Source organism: Ascaphus truei, unplaced genomic scaffold, assembly GCF_040206685.1.
Source record: "Ascaphus truei isolate aAscTru1 unplaced genomic scaffold, aAscTru1.hap1 HAP1_SCAFFOLD_1630, whole genome shotgun sequence".
Lineage (NCBI taxonomy): Eukaryota > Metazoa > Chordata > Amphibia > Anura > Ascaphidae > Ascaphus > Ascaphus truei.
The window spans coordinates 1013-23375 of NW_027454522.1; the positions used below are offsets into that span (position 1 = coordinate 1013).

Here is a 22363-nt window from a genome sequence, read left to right on the forward strand (position 1 = left end):
GGGAAGAGATGGGTAGGAGTGAGCAGGGAAGAGATGGGTAGGGGCGAGTAGGGAAGAGATGGGTAGGGGCGAGCAGGGAAGAGATGGGTAGGGGCGAGCAGGGAAGAGATGGGTAGGGGCGAGTAGGGAAGAGATGGGTAGGGGTGAGTAGAGATGGGTAGGGGTGAGTAGAGATGGGTAGGGGTGAGTAGAGTTGGGTACGGTGAGTAGAGTTGGGTAGGGGTGAGTAGAGGAGAGATTGGTAGGGGTGAGTAGAGTTGGGTAGGGGTGAGTAGAGTTGGGTAGGGGTGAGTAGAGAGAGATTGGTAGGGGTGAGTAGAGTTGGGTAGGGGTGAGTAGAGTTGGGTAGGGGTGAGTAGAGTTGGGTAGGGGTGAGTAGAGTTGGGTAGGGGTGAGTAGAGGAGAGATTGGTAGGGGTGAGTAGAGTTGGGTAGGGTGAGTAGAGTTGGGTAGGGGCGAGTAGGGAAGAGATTAGTAGGGGCGAGCAGGGAAGAGATGGATAGGGGCGAGTAGGGAAGAGATGGGTAGGGGCGAGCAGGGAAGAGATTAGTAGGGGCGAGCAGGGAAGAGATGGATAGGGGCGAGTAGGGAAGAGATGGGTAGGGGCGAGCAGGGAAGAGATGTGTAGGGGTGAGCAGGAAGAGATGGGTAGGGGCGAGTAGGGAAGAGATGGGTAGGGGCGAGTAGGGAAGAGATGGGTAGGGGTGAGCAGGGAAGAGATGGGTAGGGGCGAGTAGGGAAGAGATGGGTAGGGGCGAGTAGGGAAGAGATGGGTAGGGGCGAGTAGGGAAGAGATGGGTAAGGGTGAGCAGGGAAGAGATGGGTAAGGGTGAGCAGGGAAGAGATGGGTAGGGGTGAGCAGGGAAGAGATTGGTAGGGGTGAGCAGGGAAGAGATGGGTAGGGGTGAGTAGAGGAGAGATGAGTAGGGGTGAGTAGAGATGGGTAGGGGTGAGTAGAGGAGAGATTGGTAGGGGTGAGTAGAGTTGGGTAGGGGTGAGTAGAGGAGAGATTGGTAGGGGTGAGTAGAGTTGGGTAGGGGTGAGTAGAGTTTGGTAGGGGTGAGTAGAGAGAGATTGGTAGGGGTGAGTAGAGTTGGGTAGGGGTGAGTAGAGTTGGGTAGGGGTGAGTAGAGTTGGGTAGGGTGAGCAGGGAAGAGATGGGTAGGAGTGAGCAGGGAAGAGATGGGTAGGGGCGAGTAGGGAAGAGATGGGTAGGGGCGAGCAGGGAGAGATGGGTAGGGGCGAGCAGGGAAGAGATGGGTAGGGGCGAGTAGGGAAGAGATGGGTAGGGGTGAGTAGAGATGGGTAGGGGTGAGTAGAGATGGGTAGGGGTGAGTAGAGATGGGTACGGGTGAGTAGAGTTGGGTACGGGTGAGTAGAGTTGGGTAGGGGTGAGTAGAGGAGAGATTGGTAGGGGTGAGTAGAGTTGGGTAGGGGTGAGTAGAGTTGGGTAGGGTGAGTAGAGGAGAGATTGGTAGGGGTGAGTAGAGTTGGTAGGGGTGAGTAGAGTTGGGTAGGGGTGAGTAGAGTTGGGTAGGGGTGAGTAGAGGAGAGATTGGTAGGGGTGAGTAGAGTTGGGTAGGGGTGAGTAGAGTTGGGTAGGGGTGAGCAGGGAAGAGATGGGTAGGAGTGAGCAGGGAAGAGATGGGTAGGGGCGAGTAGGGAAGAGATGGGTAGGAGCGAGTAGGGAAGAGATGAGTAGGGGCGAGTAGGGAAGAGATGAGTAGGGAAGAGATGGGTAGGGGTGAGTAGGGAAGAGATGAGTAGGGAAGAGTAGGGAAGAGATGGGTAGGGGTGAGTAGGGAAGAGATGGGTAGGGGTGAGAAGGGAAGAGATAGGTAGGGGTGAGAAGGGAAGAGATGGATAGGGGTGAGATGGGTCGGGGTGAGTAGGGAAGAGACGGGTAGTGGTGAGTAGAGATGGATAGGGGTGAGAAGAGTTGGGTAGGAGTGAGAAGAGTTGGGTAGGAGTGAGAAGAGTTGGGATAGGGTGAGTAGAGTTGGGTAAGGGTGAGTAGAGAAGAGGCTAGTAGAGTTGGGATGGGGTGAGTAGAGAAGGGTAGGTGTGAGAAGAGTTGGGTAGGAGTGAGTAGAGTAGGGATGGGGCGAGTAGAGATGGGTAGGGTTGAGTAGAGAAGAGACGGGTAGTGGTGAGTAGAGATGGGTAGGGGTGAGTAGAGAAGAGTTGGGTAGGGGTGAGTAGAGATGGGTAGGAGTGAGTAGAGATGGGTAGGAGTGAGTAGAGTTGAGATGGGCACTCGCGCCTCGTACCTCTGCCGTTTCCGAGGCAGGCTGTTGTTCTTGATGAGCAGAGACTTGATGTGCTCGGCCAGGTGGTCATCGTGCTTGAGGCACCAATGGCGCAGGATGCTGGTTGTAAACTGGTCATCAGGGTGGCAGGGGCGGCTCAGGACCATCTTCACCATCTCCTCACTGGGCCTGAGGCGGGGAGGGGGAAGGAAATGGGGGGAGAGAGAAAGAAAAGGGGGTAGAAGAGAGGAAAAGTGAGGGGGAGGAGAAAGAGAGAGAGGAGGGGAAGGGACGGAGGGAGAGAGGGGGGGGGGAAGGGACGGAGGGAGAGAGGGGGGGAAGGGACGGAGGAGAGAGGGGGGGGGGGGAAGGGACGGAGGGAGAGGGGGGGGTGGAAGGGACGGAGGGAGAGAGGGGGGGAAGGGACAGAGGGAGAGGGGGGAAGGGACAGAGGGAGAGAGGGGGGAAGGGACGGAGGGAGAGAGGGGGGGGAAAGGGGAAAGGACAGATGGAAAGAGAGAGGGAAGGAGGGAGGGAGAGGGGGAAGGGATGGACAGAGAGAGAGGGGGGAAGGGACAGAGAGAGAGGGGGGAAGGGACGGACGAGGAGACAGAGGGAGAGAGAGGGGGAAGGGACGGAGGGATAGAGGAGGGGAAGGGACGGAGAGAGAGAGAGAGGGGGAACGAACGGAGAAAGAGAGGGAACAGACGAACGGAGAGAGAGGGGGAAGGGTTGGAGGGAGAAAGAGAAGAAACATGGATAGGGGGGAAGGAATGGGAGACGGAAGAATGTTAGACACCTCAGTGTTGTGTGCTAACCTCTCTCCTCATAATATGCCTGCATTGACTTCTCGCTGCCATCTCCCATCTCCCCCCCCCCAGCAGCAGCGCTCCCATCTCCCCATCTATCCCCAGCAGCAGCGCTCTCATCTCCCCATCTATCCCCCAGCAGCACCGCTCCCATCTCCCCATCTATCCCCCAGCAGCAGCGCTCCCATCCCCCCCCCAGCAGCAGCGCTCCCATCTCCCCATCTATCCCCCAGCAGCAGCGCTCCCATCTCCCCATCTATCCCCAGCAGCACCGCTCCCATCTCCCCCCCAGCAGCACCGCTCCCATCTCCCCCCAGCAGCAGCGCTCCCATCTCCCCATCTATCCCCCAGCAGCACTGCTCCCATCTCCCCCCAGCAGCACCACTCCCATCTCCCCCCAGCAGCAGCGCTCCCATCTATCCCCCAGCAGCAGCGCTCCCATCTCCCCCCAGCAGCACCGCTCCCATCTCCCCATCTATCCCCGAGCAGCACCGCTCCCATCTCCCCACCAGTAGCACCGCTCCCATCTCCCCATCTATCCCCCAGCAGCACCGCTACCATCTCCCCATCTATCCCCAGCAGCACCGCTCCCATCTCCCCCCCCAGCAGCACCGCTCCCATCTTCCCGCCAGCAGCAGCGCTCCCATCTCCCCCCCCAGTAGCACCGCTCTCATCTCCCCATCTATTCCCCAGCAGCAGCGCTCTCATCTCCCCATCTATCCCCCAGCAGCAGCGCTCCCATCTATCTCCCAGCAGCAGCGCTCTCATCTCCCCATCTATCCCCCAGCAGCAGCGCTCCCATCTCCCCCCCAGCAGCAGCGCTCTCATCTCCCCATCTATCCCCCAGCAGCAGCGCTCCCATCTCCCCCCCAGCAGCAGCGTTCCCATCTCCCCCCCAGCAGCAGCACCGCTCCCATCTATCCCCCAGCAGCACCGCTCCCATCTCACCACCACCTCCCCCCCAGCAGCACCGTTATAATCTCCCCATCTAACCCCAGCAGCAGCGCTCCCATCTCCCCCCCAGCAGCAGCGTTCCCATCTCCCCCCCAGCAGCACCACTCCCATCTCCCCCCCAGCAGCAGCACCGCTCCCATCTATCCCCCAGCAGCACCGCTCCCATCTCACCACCACCTCCCCCCAAGCAGCACCATTATAATCTCCCCATCGATCCCCCAGCAGCACCGCTCCCATCTCCCCCCCCAGCAGCAGCACCGCTCCCATCTATCCCCCAGCAGCACCGCTCCCATCTCACCACCACCTCCCCCCCAGCAGCACCGTTATAATCTCCCCATCGATCCCCCAGCAGCACCGCTGCCAGCTCACCACCACCTCCCCCGAGCAGCACCGCTCCCATCTCACCACCACCTCCCCCCAGCAGCACCGCTCCCATCTCACCACCACCTCCCCCCCAGCAGCACCGCTCCCATCTCACCACCACCTCCCCCCCAGCAGCACCGCTCCCATCTCTTCATCTATCCCCCAGCAGCACCGCTCCCATCTCCCCATCTATCCCCCAGCAGCACCGCTCCCATCCCCCCATCTATCCCCCAGCAGCACCGCTCCCATCTCACCACCACCTCCCCCCCAGCAGCACCGCTCCCATCTCACCACCACCTCCCCCCAGCAGCACCGCTCCCATCTCCCCATCTATCCCCCAGCAGCAGCGCTCCCATCTCTCCATCTATCCCCCAGCAGCACCGCTCCCATCTCACCACCACCTTCCCCCCAGCAGCACCGCTCCCATCTCCCCATCTGTCCCCCAGTAGCAGCACTCCCACCTCCCCATATATCCCCCAGCAGCACCGCTGCCAGCTAATCACCTAACACCCAGCAGCGCTCTGGCAGTGCAGGGGTTAGCAGAGCGTCGCTGCGTGAATGTGAGTATTCACAATGTGAGCTCAGGCTGCTGCAGTTGCCCCGCGCGGGCTTCACATGTACAAAGCTCCCGCAGATAAGAGTCTTAGCTAATTACTGATTAGCATCCTTAATTGCGGTGCAGCCGCTCCGAACCTCTGCCAGGGCCTCTTACTGAGAGCGTGCCTGTCATATCTTCCCAGTGAAAGGCATCTCTTTCTCCCCCCCCCCCCCCATTTCTCTCTCTTTCAGTGAGGACCCGCCTCCCCCTTTCTCTCCCTCCCCCCCTCTCGCTTTCTCCCCCTCCCCCCCTCTCGCTTTCTCACCCCTCTCGCTCCCTCCACCCCTCTCGCAGTAAGGACCAGCCCCCCCCCCCCCCCCCCCCGGCATCAATTCTTCTCCCAGGCAGCTTCCAGCAGAGATACAAATGAGCACAGCGGTAATTAACAGCAGCTGCCACAGCGGTAATAAGTCTGTCCTGTGCCTGCACCATTCCCACAACTACACAGCTATCTCACACTCCTCTCAGGTGCATGGCTCTCTGCCTCAGCTGTGCATCTTCCTAAGGAGCAATCTCTTACAGCGCAAGCAGAACATGCACGGCTATCACTCACCCCGTGTACGCAGAACATGCACAGCTCTCACCCCGTGTACACAGAACATGCACAGCTCTCACCCCGTGTACACAGAACATGCACGGCTATCTCTCACCCCGTGTACACAGAACATGCACAGCTCTCGCCCCCTGTACACAGAACATGCACGGCTATCTCTCACCCCGTGTACTCAGAACATGCACGGCTATCTCTCACCCCGTGTACACAGAACATGCACAGCTATCACTCACCCCGTGTACACAGAACATGCTCGGCTATCTCTCACCCCGTGTACACAGAACATGCACGGCTATCTCTCACCCCGTGTACACAGAACATGCACGGCTATCTCTCACCCTGTGTACACAGAACATGCACAGCTCTCACCCCCTGTACACAGAACATGCACGGCTATCTCTCACCCCGTGTACTCAGACCATGCACGGCTATCTCTCACCCAGTGTACACAGAACATGCACAGCTCTCACCCCGTGTACACAGAACATGCACGGCTATCTCTCACCCCGTGTACACAGAACATGCACAGCTATCACTCACCCCGTGTACACAGAACATGCACGGCTATCACTCACCCCGTGTACACAGAACATGCTCGGCTATCTCTCACCCCGTGTACACAGAACATGCACTGCTATCTCTCACCCCGTGTACACAGAACATGCACGGCTATCTCTCACCCTGTGTACACAGAACATGCACAGCTCTCACCCCCTGTACACAGAACATGCACGGCTATCTCTCACCCCGTGTACTCAGAACATGCACGGCTATCTCTCACCCAGTGTACACAGAACATGCACAGCTCTCACCCCGTGTACACAGAACATGCACGGCTATCTCTCACCCCGTGTACACAGAACATGCACAGCTATCACTCACCCCGTGTACACAGAACATGCACGGCTATCACTCACCCCGTGTACACAGAACATGCACAGCTATCACTCACCCAGTGTACACAGAACATGCACGGATATCACTTACCCCGTGTACACAGAACATGCACAGCTATCACTCACCCCGTGTACACAGAACATGCACGGCTATCACTCACCCGTGTACACAGAACATGCTCGGCTATCTCTCACCCCGTGTACACAGAACATGCACGGCTATCTCTCACCCCGTGTACACAGAACATGCACGGCTATCTCTCACCCTGTGTACACAGAACATGCACAGCTCTCACCCCCTGTACACAGAACATGCACGGCTATCTCTCACCCCGTGTACTCAGAACATGCACGGCTATCTCTCACCCAGTGTACACAGAACATGCACAGCTCTCACCCCGTGTACACAGAACATGCACGGCTATCTCTCACCCCGTGTACACAGAACATGCACAGCTATCACTTACCCCGTGTACACAGAACATGCACAGCTATCACTCACCCCGTGTACGCAGAACATGCACGGCTATCACTCACCCCGTGTACGCAGAACATGCACGGCTATCACTCACCCCGTGTACACAGAACATGCACGGCTATCACTCACCCAGTGTACACAGAACATGCACAGCTCTCACCCCGTGTACACAGAACATGCACGGCTATCTCTCACCCCGTGTACACAGAACATGCACAGCTCTCACCCCGTGTACACAGAACATGCACGGCTATCTCTCACCCCGTGTACACAGAACATGCACAGCTCTCGCCCCCTGTACACAGAACATGCACGGCTATCTCTCACCCCGTGTACTCAGAACATGCACGGCTATCTCTCACCCCGTGTACACAGAACATGCACGGCTATCTCTCACCCCGTGTACACAGAACATGCACGGCTATCACTCACCCCGTGTACACAGAACATGCACGGCTCTCACCCAGTGTACACAGAACATGCTCGGCTATCTCTCACCCCGTGTACACAGAACATGCACGGCTATCTCTCACCCCGTGTACACAGAACATGCACGGCTATCTCTCACCCTGTGTACGCAGAACATGCACAGCTCTCACCCCCTGTACACAGAACATGCACGGCTATCACTCACCCCGTGTACACAGAACATGCACGGCTATCTCTCACCCAGTGTACACAAAACATGCACGGCTATCTCTCACCCAGTGTACACAGAACATGCACGGCTATCGACTCACCCCGTGTACACAGAACATGCACGGCCATCTCTCACCCCGTGTACGCAGAACATGCACGGCTATCTCTCACCCCGTGTACACAGAACATGCACGGCTATCTCTCACCCCGTGTACACAGAACATGCACGGCTATCACTCACCCCGTGTACACAGAACATGCACAGCTATCTCTCACCCCGTGTACACAGAACATGCACGGCTATCTCTCACCCCGTGTACACAGAACATGCACGGCTATCACTCACCCCGTGTACACAGAACATGCACGGCTATCTCTCACCCCGTGTATGCAGAACATGCACGGCTATCTCTCACCCCGTGTACGCAGAACATGCACGGCTATCTCTCACCCCGTGTACGCAGAACATGCACGGCTATCTCTCACCCCGTGTACGCAGAACATGCACGGCTATCTCTCACCCAGTGTACGCAGAACATGCACGGCTATCTCTCACCCTGTGTACACAGAACATGCACGGCTATCTCTCACCCCGTGTACGCAGAACATGCACGGCTATCTCTCACCCAGTGTACGCAGAACATGCACGGCTATCTCTCACCCTGTGTACACAGAACATGCACGGCTATCTCTCACCCTGTGTACACAGAACATGCACGGCTATCTCTCACCCCGTGTACACAGAACATGCACGGCTATCTCTCACCCAGTGTACGCAGAACATGCACGGCTATCTCTCACCCCCGTGTACACAGAACATGCACGGCTATCTCTCACCCAGTGTACACAAAACATGCACGGCTATCTCTCACCCCGTGTACACAGAACATGCACGGCTATCTCTCACCCAGTGTACGCAGAACATGCACGGCTATCTCTCACCCAGTGTACACAGAACATGCACGGCTATCTCTCACCCTGTGTACACAGAACATGCACAGCCATCTCTCACCCCATGTACACAGAACATGCACAGCCATCTCTCACCCCATGTACACAGAACATGCACGGCTATCTCTCACCCCGTGTACACAGAACATGCACGGCTATCTCACTTTGCCGTCTCTTGACTATTCCTCATTGCTGCCACGATGGCGGTAACCCGCACACGCATCTTGCCCTCTCTCTTTAAAGCAGACAGCTATCTCTCACATCTTTGGATGACTTCCTCGGGGCGGGGCACACGGGCGGGTGACATCCCGCGTTGGGGTGGGGCAGGTAACATCCCGCGTTGGGGCGGGGCAGGTAACATCCTGCGGTGGGGTGGGGCAGGTAACATCCCGCGGTGGGGCGGGGCAGGTAACATCCCGCGTTGGGGCGGGGCAGGTAACATCCCACGGTGGGGCGGGGCAGGTTACATCCCGCGGTGGGGCGGGGCAGGTAACATCCCGCGGTGGGGCGGGGCAGGTTACATCCCGCGGTGGGGCGGGGCAGGTAACATCCCGCGGTGGGGCGGGGCAGGTTACATCCCGCGGTGGGGCGGGGCAGGTAACATCCCGCGGTGGGGCGGGGCAGGTTACATCCCGCGGTGGGACGGGGCAGGTTACATCCCGCGGTGGGACGGGTGACACTTACTTCTCTCTGCGGAGCTGCAGCAGTAAGCAGGACAGGGCCTCTGGGTGTTCTGGAATAAAGGAGAGAGCTGCACGTCAGTACACGGCGGGGATCTGTGTCACGGCGAGGTGCCAGATACAGACACGGTGGGGATCGGTGTCACGGCGAGGTGCCAGAGACAGACATGGTGGGGATCGGTCTCACAGCGAGGTGCCAGAGACAGACACGATGGGGATCTGTGTCACGGCGAGGTGCCAGAGACAGACACGGCGGGGATCTGTGTCACGGCGAGGTGCCAGATACAGACATGGTGGGGATCGGTCTCACAGCGAGGTGCCAGATACAGACACGGCGGGGATCGGTGTCACGGCGAGGTGCCAGATACAGACACGGCGGGGATCTGTGTCACGGCGAGGTGCCAGAGACAGACACGGCGGGGATCTGTGTCACGGCGAGGTGCCAGAGACAGATACGGTGGGGATCTGTGTATTGGCGAGGTGCCAGATACAGACACAGCGGGGATCGATCTCACAGCGAGGTGCCAGATACAGACATGGTGGGGATCGGTCTCACAGCGAGGTGCCAGATACAGACATGGTGGGGATCGGTCTCACAGCGAGGTGCCAGAGACAGACACGGCGGGGATCTGTGTCACAGCGAGGTGCCAGAGACAGACACGGCGGGGATCTGTGTCACAGCGAGGTGCCAGAGACAGACACGGCGCTGGTTATTGTGATTAGTGCCTCACCTTTATACTTGAGGTGCTGCAGGATTGGGATGATTGTCTCCAGGGGGATGTTATGTGCGAGGAAGAGCTGCCAGGTGCAGTACTGCTCAAAGGTCTCCCACTCCAGGCTCTGGACTGGACAGAAGAGGACGGGGTGAGGATCATGGACATTTACAGTCAATCCCTAAAACCCGAGTGCCCAAGCACACCCACTTCTCCCCCCGTAGTCTGTTATACATCGCACGGAGCCCTGCTCCCCAATACTCACCCCACTGACCTGCTGAGACCCACTCCCCAATACTCACCCCATTGACCCCTGCTCCCCAATACTCACCCCACTGACCTGCTGAGACCCACTCCCCAATACTCACCCCATTGACCCCTGCTCCCCAATACTCACCCCACTAGAAAGAGGTAAGGTGGTCCGCGGATCACAGCAACTTCAGCAGCCAACGCATGGATGTCTAAAAAAACTTTATTGATCGCTAGCAGCAAACATCAGGTTGCCTGATGTTTGCTGCTAGCGATCAATAAAGTTTTTTTAGACATCCATGCGTTGGCTGCTGAAGTTGCTGTGATCCGCATACCACCTTACCTCTTTCCTGTGTCATCACTTCCGGAGGAGCACGCTGACGCCAGCCACACCAGAGGAGGAAGCCGCTGCAGAATTCCCTGCATCAACAGGGACGGCTTTTTCGTGAGTACCGAATTACTCCTCACCTCCACGCGGTATTTCAGGGAGACTATTGAGGCGGTTGGTGCCGGGCGGTGATTTACTTGGGGGCGCCCCTTAGGGAGGTGTCCCCCTGTACCTCTATCCGGCTTACCTTTGCCCAACTCCCTGTTATCTATACCGGAGGTTTGATTATTTTAATACTCATTGCTGGGACTTTCTTCAATCAAGTTGCCATAGTGTGTGCACTACCTGTTAGCAGCCTCGGTATCCTGGGTCCATCCCAATTTTTTTAGTACTCACCCCACTAACCTGCTGACCCCTGCTCACAAATACTTACCCCACTGACCTGCTAACCCCTGCTCCCCAATACTCACCCCACTGAGCTGCTGATCCCTGCTCCCCAATACACACCCCACTGCGTTGCTGAGCCCTGCTCCCCAATACTCACCCCACTGAGCTGCTGATCCCTGCTCCCCAATACTCACCCCTGCTCCCCAATACTCACCCCACTGAGTTGCTGATCCCTGCTCCCCAATACTCACCCCTGCTCCCCAATACACACCCCACTGAGTTGCTGAGCCCTGCTCCCCAATACTCACCCCACTGAGCTGCTGATCCCTGCTCCCCAATACTCACCCCTGCTCCCCAATACTCACCCCACTGAGTTGCTGAGCCCTGCTCCCCAATACTCACCCCACTGACCTGCTGACCCCTGCTCCTTAATACTCACCCCACTGACCTGCTGACCCCTGCTCCTTAATACTCACCCAACTGACATGCTGAGCCCTGCTCCCCTATACTCACCCACTGACCCCTGCTCCCCAGTTCTCACCCCATACCTGCTGACCCCTGCTCCCCAATAATCACCCCACTGACCCCTGCTCTCACCCACTGACCTGCTGACCCCTGCTCCCCAATAATCACCCCACTGACCTGCTGACCCCTGCTCCCCAATATTCACCCACTGACCTGCTGACCCCTGCTCCCCTATACTCACCCCACTGACCTGCTGACCCCTGCTCCCCAATATTCACCCACTGACCTGCTGCCCACTGCTCCTCTATACTCACCCCACTGACCTGCTGACCCCTGCTCCCCTATACTCACCCCTGCTCCCCTAATACTCACCCCACTGCTGAGCCCTGCTCCCCAATACTCACCCCACTGACCTGCTGAGCCCTGCTCCCCAATACTCACCCCACTACTGAGCCCTGCTCCCCAATACTCACCCACTGCTGAGCCCTACTCCCCAATACTCACCCCACTGACCTGCTGAGTCCTGCTCCCCAATACTCACCCCACTGCTGAGCCCTGCTCCCCAATACTCACCCCTGCTCCCCAATACTCCCCCTGCTCCCCAATACTCTGACCTGCTGAGCCCTGCTCCCCAATACTCACCCCACTGACCTGCTGAGCCCTGCTCCCCAATACTCACCCCACTGACCTGCTGAGCCCTGCTCCCCAATACTCACCCCACTGACCTGCTGAGCCCTGCTCCCCAATACTCACCCCACTGCTGAGCCCTGCTCCCCAATACTCACCCACTGCTGAGCCCTACTCCCCAATACTCACCCCACTGCTGAGCCCTGCTCCCCAATACTCACCCACTGCTGAGCCCAGCTCCCCAATACTCACCCACTGCTGAGCCCAGCTCCCCAATACTCACCCCACTGCTGAGCCCTGCTCCCCAATACTCACCACACTGACCTAATCAGTACCTGCCACCTCCCCCCACCAATTTCTACAAAGATACCAGAGGATTGCACTATTAACCTCCCCAATATTTCTAAATATACACAGACTGTTGCTCTGTTAATCTCCCCACTACTTCAAAGACCAGCATAACACTACTAACGTGCCGATTACTTTGGAGACGCCGCCCCCTGCTGACCTCACCCCGAGGGGTGCGAGGAGGAGACGGGCGAGCGTACAGTATAATCACAGGGACTGGTACTCACTGAGGATGTTTAACACCGAGTCTTTCCTGAACATCACCAGGTTCCCCATCATCACGTGGCACACCAACTCCTGCAGCTGCGGGGACACCGGGGGGCTTAGTGCTCAGGCGCAGGGCAGGAGCCTCCAGGTATAGGTGGGGACCCGGCACAGTTTGGAGAGGGGGGGAGGGGAAGAGGGGGACCCAGTACAGTTTGGAGTGGGGAGGGGTGGGGAGATATAGATGGGGACCCGGAACAGTCTTGGGGGGGGTGGAGGGGGGGGCGAGAGATATAGATGGGGACCAGGCACAGTCTTGGGGGGGGTGGAGGGGGGGGCGAGAGATATAGATGGGGACCAGGCACAGTCTTGGGGGGGGGGGGGGGTGGAGGGGGGGGCGAGAGATATAGATGGGGACCAGGCACAGTCTTGGGGGGGTGGAGGGGGGGGGGGGGGGGCGAGAGATATAGATGGGGACCAGGCACAGTCTTTGGGGGGGGTGGAGGGGGGGGGGCGAGAGATATAGATGGGGACCAGGCACAGTCTTAGGGGGGGGTGGAGGGGCGAGAGATATAGATGGGGACCAGGCACAGTTTGGAGGGGGTGATATAGATGGGGACTTTGGGCTTTAGGGAAAGCAGCGGTACTGAGATTGTACACAGGGAGGCGGGAATCTATACCCGGCGGTGGCGGCAGCGGGAATCTATACCCGGCGGTGGCGGCAGCGGGAATCTATACCCGGCGGTGGCGGCGGCAGCGGGAATCTATACCCGGCGGTGGCGGCAGCGGGAATCTATACCCGGCGGTGGCGGCAGCGGGAATCTATACCCGGCGGTGGCGGCAGCGGGAATCTATACCTGGCGGTGGCGGCAGCGGGAATCTATACCTGGCGGTGGCGGCAGCGGGAATCTATACCCGGCGGTGGCAGCGAGAATCTATACCCGGCGGTGGGAATCTATACCCGGCGATGGGAATCTATACCCGGCGGTGGGAATCTATACCTGGCGGTGGGAATCTATACCCGGCGATGGCAGCGGGAATCTATACCCGGCGGTGGGAATCTATACCCGGCGGTGGGAATCTATACCCGGCGATGGGAATCTATACCCGGCGGTGGGAATCTATACCTGGCGGTGGGAATCTATACCCGGCGATGGCAGCGGGAATCTATACCCGGCGGTGGGAATCTATACCCGGCGGTGGGAATCTATACCCGGCGGTGGGAATCTATACCTGGCGGTGGGAATCTATACCCGGCGATGGCAGCGGGAATCTATACCCGGCGGTGGGAATCTATACCCGGCGGTGGGAATCTATACCCGGCGGTGGGAATCTATACCCGGCGGTGGGAATCTATACCCGACGATGGGAATCTATACCCGGCGATGAGAATCTATACCCGGCGATGAGAATCTATACCCGGCGATGAGAATCTATACCCGGCGGTGGCGGCAGCGGGAATCTATACCCGGCGATGGAGACGGCGGGAATCTATACCCGGCGGTGGCGGCAGCGGGAATCTATACTCGGCGGTGGGAATCTATACCCGGCAGTGGCGGCAGCGGGAATCTATACCCGGCGGTGGGAATCTATACCCGGCGGTGGCGGCAGCGGGAATCTATACCCAGCGGTGGCGGCGGCGGGAATCTATACCCGGCGATGGCGGCGGTGGGAATCTATACCCGGCGATGGCGGCGGTGGGAATCTATACCCGGCGGTGGCGGCAGCGGGAATCTATACCCGGCGGTGGTGGCGGCGGCGGGAATCTATACCCGGCGATGGGAATCTATACCCGGCGGTGGCGGCGGTGGGAATCTATACCCGGCGGTGGCGGCGGTGGGAATCTATACCCGGCGGTGGGAATCTATACCCGGCGATGGCGGCAGCGGCGGGAATCTATACCCGGCGATGGCAGCGGCGGGAATCTATACCCGGCGGTGGCGGCAGCGGGAATTTTATACCCGGCGGTGGGAATCTATACCCGGCGGTGGCGGCAGCGGGAATCTATACCCGGCGGTGGCGGCAGCGGGAATCTATACCCGGCGGTGGCGGCAGCGGGAATCTATACCCGGCGGTGGCGGCAGCGGGAATCTATACCCGGCGGTGGGAATCTATACCCGGCGGTGGGAATCTATACCCGGCGGTGGGAATCTATACCCGGCGGTGGGAATCTATACCCGGCGGTGGGAATCTATACCCGGCGGTGGCGGCAGCGATGGGAATCTATACCCGGCGGTGGCGGCAGCGATGGGAATCTATACCCGGCGGTGGCGGCAGCGATGGGAATCTATACCCGGCGGTGGCGGCAGCGATGGGAATCTATACCCGGCGGTGGCGGCAGCGGTGGGAATCTATACCCGGCGGTGGCGGCAGCGATGGGAATCTATACCCGGCGATGGGAATCTATACCCGGCGATGGGAATCTATACCCGGCGATGGGAATCTATACCCGGCGGTGGCGGCAGCGATGGGAATCTATACCCGGCGATGGGAATCTATACCCGGCGATGGGAATCTATACCCGGCGATGGGAATCTATACCCGGCGGTGGCGGCAGCGGTGGGAATCTATACCCGGCGGTGGCGGCAGCGATGGGAATCTATACCCGGCGGTGGCGGCAGCGATGGGAATCTATACCCGGCGATGGGAATCTATACCCGGCGGTGGCGGCGGCAGCGGGAACCACTCACATTCAGAAAGTGTTCCAGCTGAAGTTATAAGGGAGGGGAAAAATGAAGTGGGGGAGGGGGGAAATGAAGTGGGGGAGGGGGGAAATGAGGGGGGCTTTTTCAAACAGAAAACGCACACGCTTCTATATCACAGAGTAGCGTCTCAGTGCCTCTTAGTCTGTTTATATGGCAGTAAGGGGCGTTATAGTACACAGGAAACGGAGCAGCATTAAAGGTGGTAAGTGGATTCTCGACTGCAGAGCTTACAGTCCAAGACGGCGCCTACCTGTGCGGAGTCTATGACAGCGACGATCATATTCAGCAGCTCTCCGCTCCTGAGCGTCTCGTCTGGAAACTGAAGGGAGACGCAGGGTTAATGCCTCGCTGCACATCTCACGGGTACAGGATGGGGGGCACAGCCCCCTCCCGCCGATGTGATGGCCACGCAGGGTTTGTGGGAGTCTCAGCTCAGTGTATATTAGGGGTCCCTCTGCTCTCACCTCCCTGTATATTAGGGGACTCTCCTCTCTCACCTCACTGTATATTAGGGGTCCCTCCTCTCTCTCACCACACTGTATATAGAGGGGGTCCCAACTCTCACCTCGCTGTATATAGAGGGGGTCCCACCTCTCACCTCGCTGTATATAGAGGGGGTCAGGTAGCAGAGCAGGCGGACATCGTCCTCCTGACACGCCTTCATATCCATCATCAGACAGGTGTGCAGGTCTCCCAGCTGCGTAGCCTGAGCAAACGACTCATAGAGATTCATCTTTCCAGCCGCTGCCTTACTGGGGGGGGGGGGGGGGGGGGGGAGAGAGAGAGAGAGAGGAGCAGGGTAGGGAGAGGGTCAGAGAGGGGATGGAATAAAGAGGGGGGGAGGGAGATAGGGAACAGATGGGAAATGATAGGGGTTTGATGGGGAGAAAGATGGTGTGAGAGAAGGGGAAGAGGAGAAATAGGGAAGATAGGGAGAACAAGGAAAGGGGGAGAGAAAGTGTGAGAAGGGGGGAGAGAAAATCACAGTGTCACTCTACCCCCAGTTATAGGGTGTCCCGCCCAACTCTCCCCCCCCCCCCCAATGTGTACCACTAAATATAAACACACAGATACCCAACAAGCTCCGAGATCTCAGAGCTAGTTGGGTATCTGTATGTTTATTAACTGTGTGCAGCTGGTCTCAGCTGTTTTTGGGAGGTTAGTGGCCCTCCCCCCCAAGGTTTAAGCTTTCCCCTCCCCACTTTCTAACTTGGCAGGTCAGTTTCATTTTGCTTGGTTAGGAAAGATCCAATGTGATCATTCTTCCTGTAATTATACAGGCAAATAAGAATTTTAGCCCAGGTGAGTGTTAGGACCTGCCTCGTTCATGCCTTGTAAGTGGCAGCAGGCTAAAGACGCTTTGGCCAAAGGGTTAAACTAAATGACCCTTTTTCAAGAGAATATATAGGTATTGCACTGTGTATTTTTGTCACATTGGAAGTAGCTTTGGACATCTGTATGTTTGTTGTTGTACACCACTAAATATACCCAGAAAACAATAAATCCCAAAATGTTAACCCTTTAATACCCTGTGTTTCACGTCCCATCTCCCTTGACCCTTTCGCAGCCAGAGGGGCCCAGCTGAATGGTTAAACCCCCCCGCCGCGGCTCCCCAGCCCATGTAAGCGTAATGAGGCTGCTCCCCGAGTGGTACAGGAAGCTCCATGCTCGTCAGACCCCCGGTGGACAGAGTCATACTCAGCCCTTGTGCGCAGCGAGGGAGGGAGGGAGGCAGCCTGGCTTTTAATTAATTAGCTGTAATGAACTGGCCGGACGGAGAGAGGGGAATTAATGTCGTTAGACAGGATAAAAGCGTTAATCTGTAGGATTAACCGTCTCCTCTCTGGAACAAGGACTCTGCTCCCCCAGAATGCCCGTCCTTACCCTGTCAAAACCTCACACAGGTCTCACCCCACGGGCGAAGGAGACATCCCCCTACGGTCAAGGAGATTTGGTCGCGGCTATCTCGCCGGCGTTTCACCGCAGGGATCCTCCACCGCCGGCCTCTTCGGTAAATTCCGAACCTTAGCATTTATCCTAAAAAACTCTAATCTTAAACCCTAATACAAACGCTACCCCCTACCATAAAACCCCTAGGCAAACGACTAAACGCAACCCCCAACCGCTAAAACCCCAAAAACTAATCCCCCACCCATATCACTAAAACCCCGAAAATTAACCCCCTAACCACTAAAGTTAACCCCATTCCCCTAAAGTTAACCCCCTACCCTAAAACGTACCTTCTCGTAGAAGCAGCTGGTGGCGGAGGATCCCTCTGCGGTGGACTCTGCCGCAGTGAGACGGCCATGATAAAATGTCCCATTGCAGCCCTCCCCCCACCCGGCCTGCACCCCCCCCCCCCACCACCTCCTGGCCTGCACTCCCCCCCCCCCCCCCCCCCCCCCGGCCTGCAGCACTCACCTGGCCTTCAGGTAGTACAGCAGGTGGTAGCCAATCTTGGGCTGCTTCTGGTACAGCTCAGACAGGAGGTCCAGGAGCAGGGAGAAGCCGCTGTTATCTTCCTGCATCTGGATCAGGTTCCTGGAGGGAGTGGGTGAAACATGGTCACATCTGGGAGCAGGAGACAGGCTCACTCGCCTGCTACTTCCCTCATTCCTGCTACTTCCCTCATTCCTGCTACTTCCCTCATTCCTGCTACTTCCCTCATTCCTGCTACTTCCCTCATTCCTGCTACTCTTTGTATCAGCATATCCTCAGTCTCTGCGTGCAACACACACACCGCTCTGCGTGCAACACACACACACCGCTCTGCGTGCAACACACACACACCGCTCTGCGTGCAACACACACACACCGCTCTGCGTGCAACACACACACACCGCTCTGCGTGCAACACACACACCGCTCTGCGTGCAACACACACACACCGCTCTGCGTGCAACACACACACACCGCTCTGCGTGCAACACACACACCGCTCTGCGTGCAACACACACACCGCTCTGCGTGCAACACACACACACCGCTCTGCGTGCAACACACACACACCGCTCTGCGTGCAACACACACACACCGCTCTGCGTGCAACACACACACACAATGCTCTGCGTGCAACACACACAATGCTCTGCGTGCAACACACACACACAATGCTCTGCGTGCAACACACACACACAATGCTCTGCGTGCAACACACACACACAATGCTCTGCGTGCAACACACACACACAATGCTCTGCGTGCAACACACACACACAATGCTCTGCGTGCAACACACACACACAATGCTCTGCGTGCAACACACACACACAATGCTCTGCGTGCAACACACACACACAATGCTCTGCGTGCAACACACACACACAATGCTCTGCGTGCAACACACACACACAATGCTCTGCGTGCAACACACACACACAATGCTCTGCGTGCAACACACACACACAATGCTCTGCGTGCAACACACACAATGCTCTGCGTGCAACACACACCGCTCTGCGTGCAACACACACCGCTCTGCGTGCAACACACACCGCTCTGCGTGCAACACACACCGCTCTGCGTGCAACACACACCGCTCTGCGTGCAACACACACCGCTCTGCGTGCAACACACACCGCTCTGCGTGCAACACACACCGCTCTGCGTGCAACACACACCGCTCCTGTAGCAATAGTGCGCGTGCGGCTACAATTCTGCTTACCGAAATATTAAGTACAGGGGTTTCCCCACCGACTCCTCCAAGGATCTGCAAGGTTGGAAACACATTTCTGGTCGTCAACGTACTGTCAGCCCATAGCCAACACACATATATACATATATACATGCTAGCACACACATATATACATGCTAGCACACACATATATACATATATACATGCTAGCACACACATATATACATATATACATGCTAGCACACACATACAGTATATACATATATACATGCTAGCACACACACATATATACATGCTAGCACACACATATATACATGCTAGCACACACATATATACATATATACATGCTAGCACACACATATATACATATACACATGCTAGCACACACATACAGTATATACATATATACATGCTAGCACACACACATATATACATGCTAGCACACACATATATACATGCTAGCACACACATATATACATATATACACGCTAGCACACACATATATACATGCTAGCACACACATATATACATATATACATGCTAGCACACACATATATACATATATACATGCTAGCACACACATACAGTATATACATATATACATGCTAGCACACACACATATATACATGCTAGCACACACATATATACATGCTAGCACACACATATATACATATATACATGCTAGCACACACATATATACATATACACATGCTAGCACACACATACAGTATATACATATATACATGCTAGCACACACACATATATACATGCTAGCACACACATATATACATGCTAGCACACACATATATACATATATACACGCTAGCACACACATATATACATGCTAGCACACACATATATACATGCTAGCACACACATATATACATATATACACGCTAGCACACACATATATACATGCTAGCACACACATATATACATGCTAGCACACACATATATACATATATACATGCTAGCACACAAATATATACATGCTAGCACACACATATATACACATATACATGCTAGCACACATATATACATGCTAGCTCACACATATATACATGCTAGCACACACACATATATACATATATACATGCTAGCACACACATATACATATATACATGCTAGCACACACATATATACATGCTAGCACACACATATATATACACATGCTAGCACACACATATATACATGCTACCACACACATATATACATGCTAGCACACACATATATACATGCAAGCACACACATATATACATGCAAGCACACACATATATACATGCAAGCACACACATATATACATGCAAGCACACACATATATACATGCTAGTACACACATATATACATATATACATGCTAGTACACACATATATACATATATACATGCTAGCACACACATATATATACATATATACATGCTAGCACACACATATATATATATACATATATACATGCTAGCACACACATATATACATATATACATGCTAGCACACACATATATACATGCAAGCACACACATATATACATGCTAGTACACACATATATACATATATACATGCTAGCACACACATATATACATGCTAGCACACACATATATACATGCTAGCACACACATATATATACATATATACATGCTAGCACACACATATACACATATATACATGCTAGCACACACATATACACATATATACATGCTAGCACACACATATATACATATATACATGCTAGCACACATATATACATGCTAGCACACACAGCCTTGTTAATTGCAGTTCTTGCAATTAAGCCCCTGTGAATGACCGTGTGTTACAGACCCCTCTCCCCCCATTAGAGAGGTTGTGAGGGCGTTTTGCAGGTACAGCAAGGCTAGGTCCCACAGATGGGCCATATGGTGACGTGGGTGCAGGCTCACAATACGCTGGCCAAAGAATTGAAATAAATGACCATTGCTTATGAGACGATAAACAGATAAGTATTTAACTATATTTATATGTCCAGTTAGATGTATCACTGGGGCTTTATTGTCTGGAGAAAAAATTATATATATATACACACACACACACGTACGCGCACACGTACGTGCACACACACACACGTGCAAACACACACACACACACACACACACACACACACAAGTACACACACACACACACACACACACACACACACATCATTTCAGCAGCCAGGGGGAGCTCTGCCTCTGCCATGCATGCAGGTAAGTGGCTCCACGCCTCGCCTGCCGCACACACTGAAACATTGCACAATGTTTACACTGCGCACAGCCAGATTCTGGCACCAACATGGAATTCCACTTTTTGTTTGTCGCTCCCACTTTACAGCGTTAGGGGTCTAGTGTATCTCAACCCGAGAATCAGTCCCTGAAGTCAGGACCTTCCCATCTAAACACGGCTGCTCGGCCCAGATCCCCCAAATCACTCTTATAGGTTCATGTAGATTCATTACTGGTTGCGATACCTTTTAGGGGACCAAATGACTGTCCTTAGTAGAGGAAATTGTAGTGTATGGAGCTTTCAAAAAAATCACAGCTCTCTGGAACGCTCAGTACATGAAGAAGAGACCTGTGAGGTTTGGGAAGCTCTGTACATGAAGAAGAGACCTGTGAGGTTTGGGAAGCTCTGTACATGTGAAGAAGAAACCTGTGAGGTTTGGAAAGCTCTGTACATGAAGAAGAGACCTGTGAGGTTTGGGAAGCTCTGTACATGTGAAGAAGAGACCTGTGAGGTTTGGGAAGCTCTGTACATGTGAAGAAGAGACCTGTGAGGTTAGGAAAGCTCCGTACATGTGAAGAAGAGACCTGTGAGGTTTGGGAAGCTCTGTACATGTGAAGCAGAGACCTGCGAGGTTTGGAAAGCTCTGTACATGTGAAGAAGAGACCTGTGAGGTTTGGAAAGCTCTGTACATGTGAAGAAGAGACATGTAAGGTTTGGAAAGCTCTGTACATGTGAAGAAGAGACCTGTGAGGTTTGGAAAGCTCTGTACATGTGAAGAAGAGATCCGTGAGGTTTGGAAAGCTCTGTACACGTGAAGAAGAGACCTGAGAGGTTTGGAAAGCTGTGTACATGTGAAGAAGAGACCTGGGAGGTTTGGAAAGCTCTGTACACGTGAAGAAGAGACCTGTGAGGTTTGGAAAGTTTTGTACATGTGAAGAAGAGACCTGAGAGGTTTGGACAGGCCTTACATCTAGGATTAACTTTCATGTTAATCCCCTAAAATGCATCACAACCTGCAATGAATGTACATGTGTACAGCTGCTAAAACTTTGAATTGCATAGGTCCATGTACCGGTACCGGGCTGTACACGCGGTGCATCTTTAGGGCAGAGAACTGCAGATCCCTGTAAGGAATAAATGAGGCATCCTTCAGTCCCCCCGGAGGTGCAGTTTATACACTATCTCTTATAAGGCACAGCAGGAGCTGGGTTACCATCACCGGACGGTAACACCCGAGTAGCCGGTGCCATGTGGTCCCTGGCAGTCTGGGCGCAGGGGCACGGGGAGACTGTTGGCGGCTGG

At 55.2% G+C, this 22363-nt stretch overlaps 1 protein-coding gene across 1 annotated transcript; it reads right to left on the reverse strand.

Moving 5' to 3' along the window:
- Nucleotides 1-1369: 1369 nt before the first annotated feature.
- Nucleotides 1370-18941, reverse strand: LOC142476635 (uncharacterized; the record flags this gene model as incomplete). The annotated part of the gene is made up of 8 exons (XM_075581848.1): nucleotides 18861-18941; nucleotides 17618-17737; nucleotides 15795-15948; nucleotides 15447-15515; nucleotides 12515-12590; nucleotides 9902-10015; nucleotides 9175-9223; nucleotides 1370-2438 (listed from the first exon to the last, which is right to left on the reverse strand). Coding segments are annotated over exons 1-8 (1716 nt in total), but the record flags the coding sequence as incomplete, so codon positions are not given.
- Between the last annotated feature and the right edge of the window lie 3422 nt (nucleotides 18942-22363).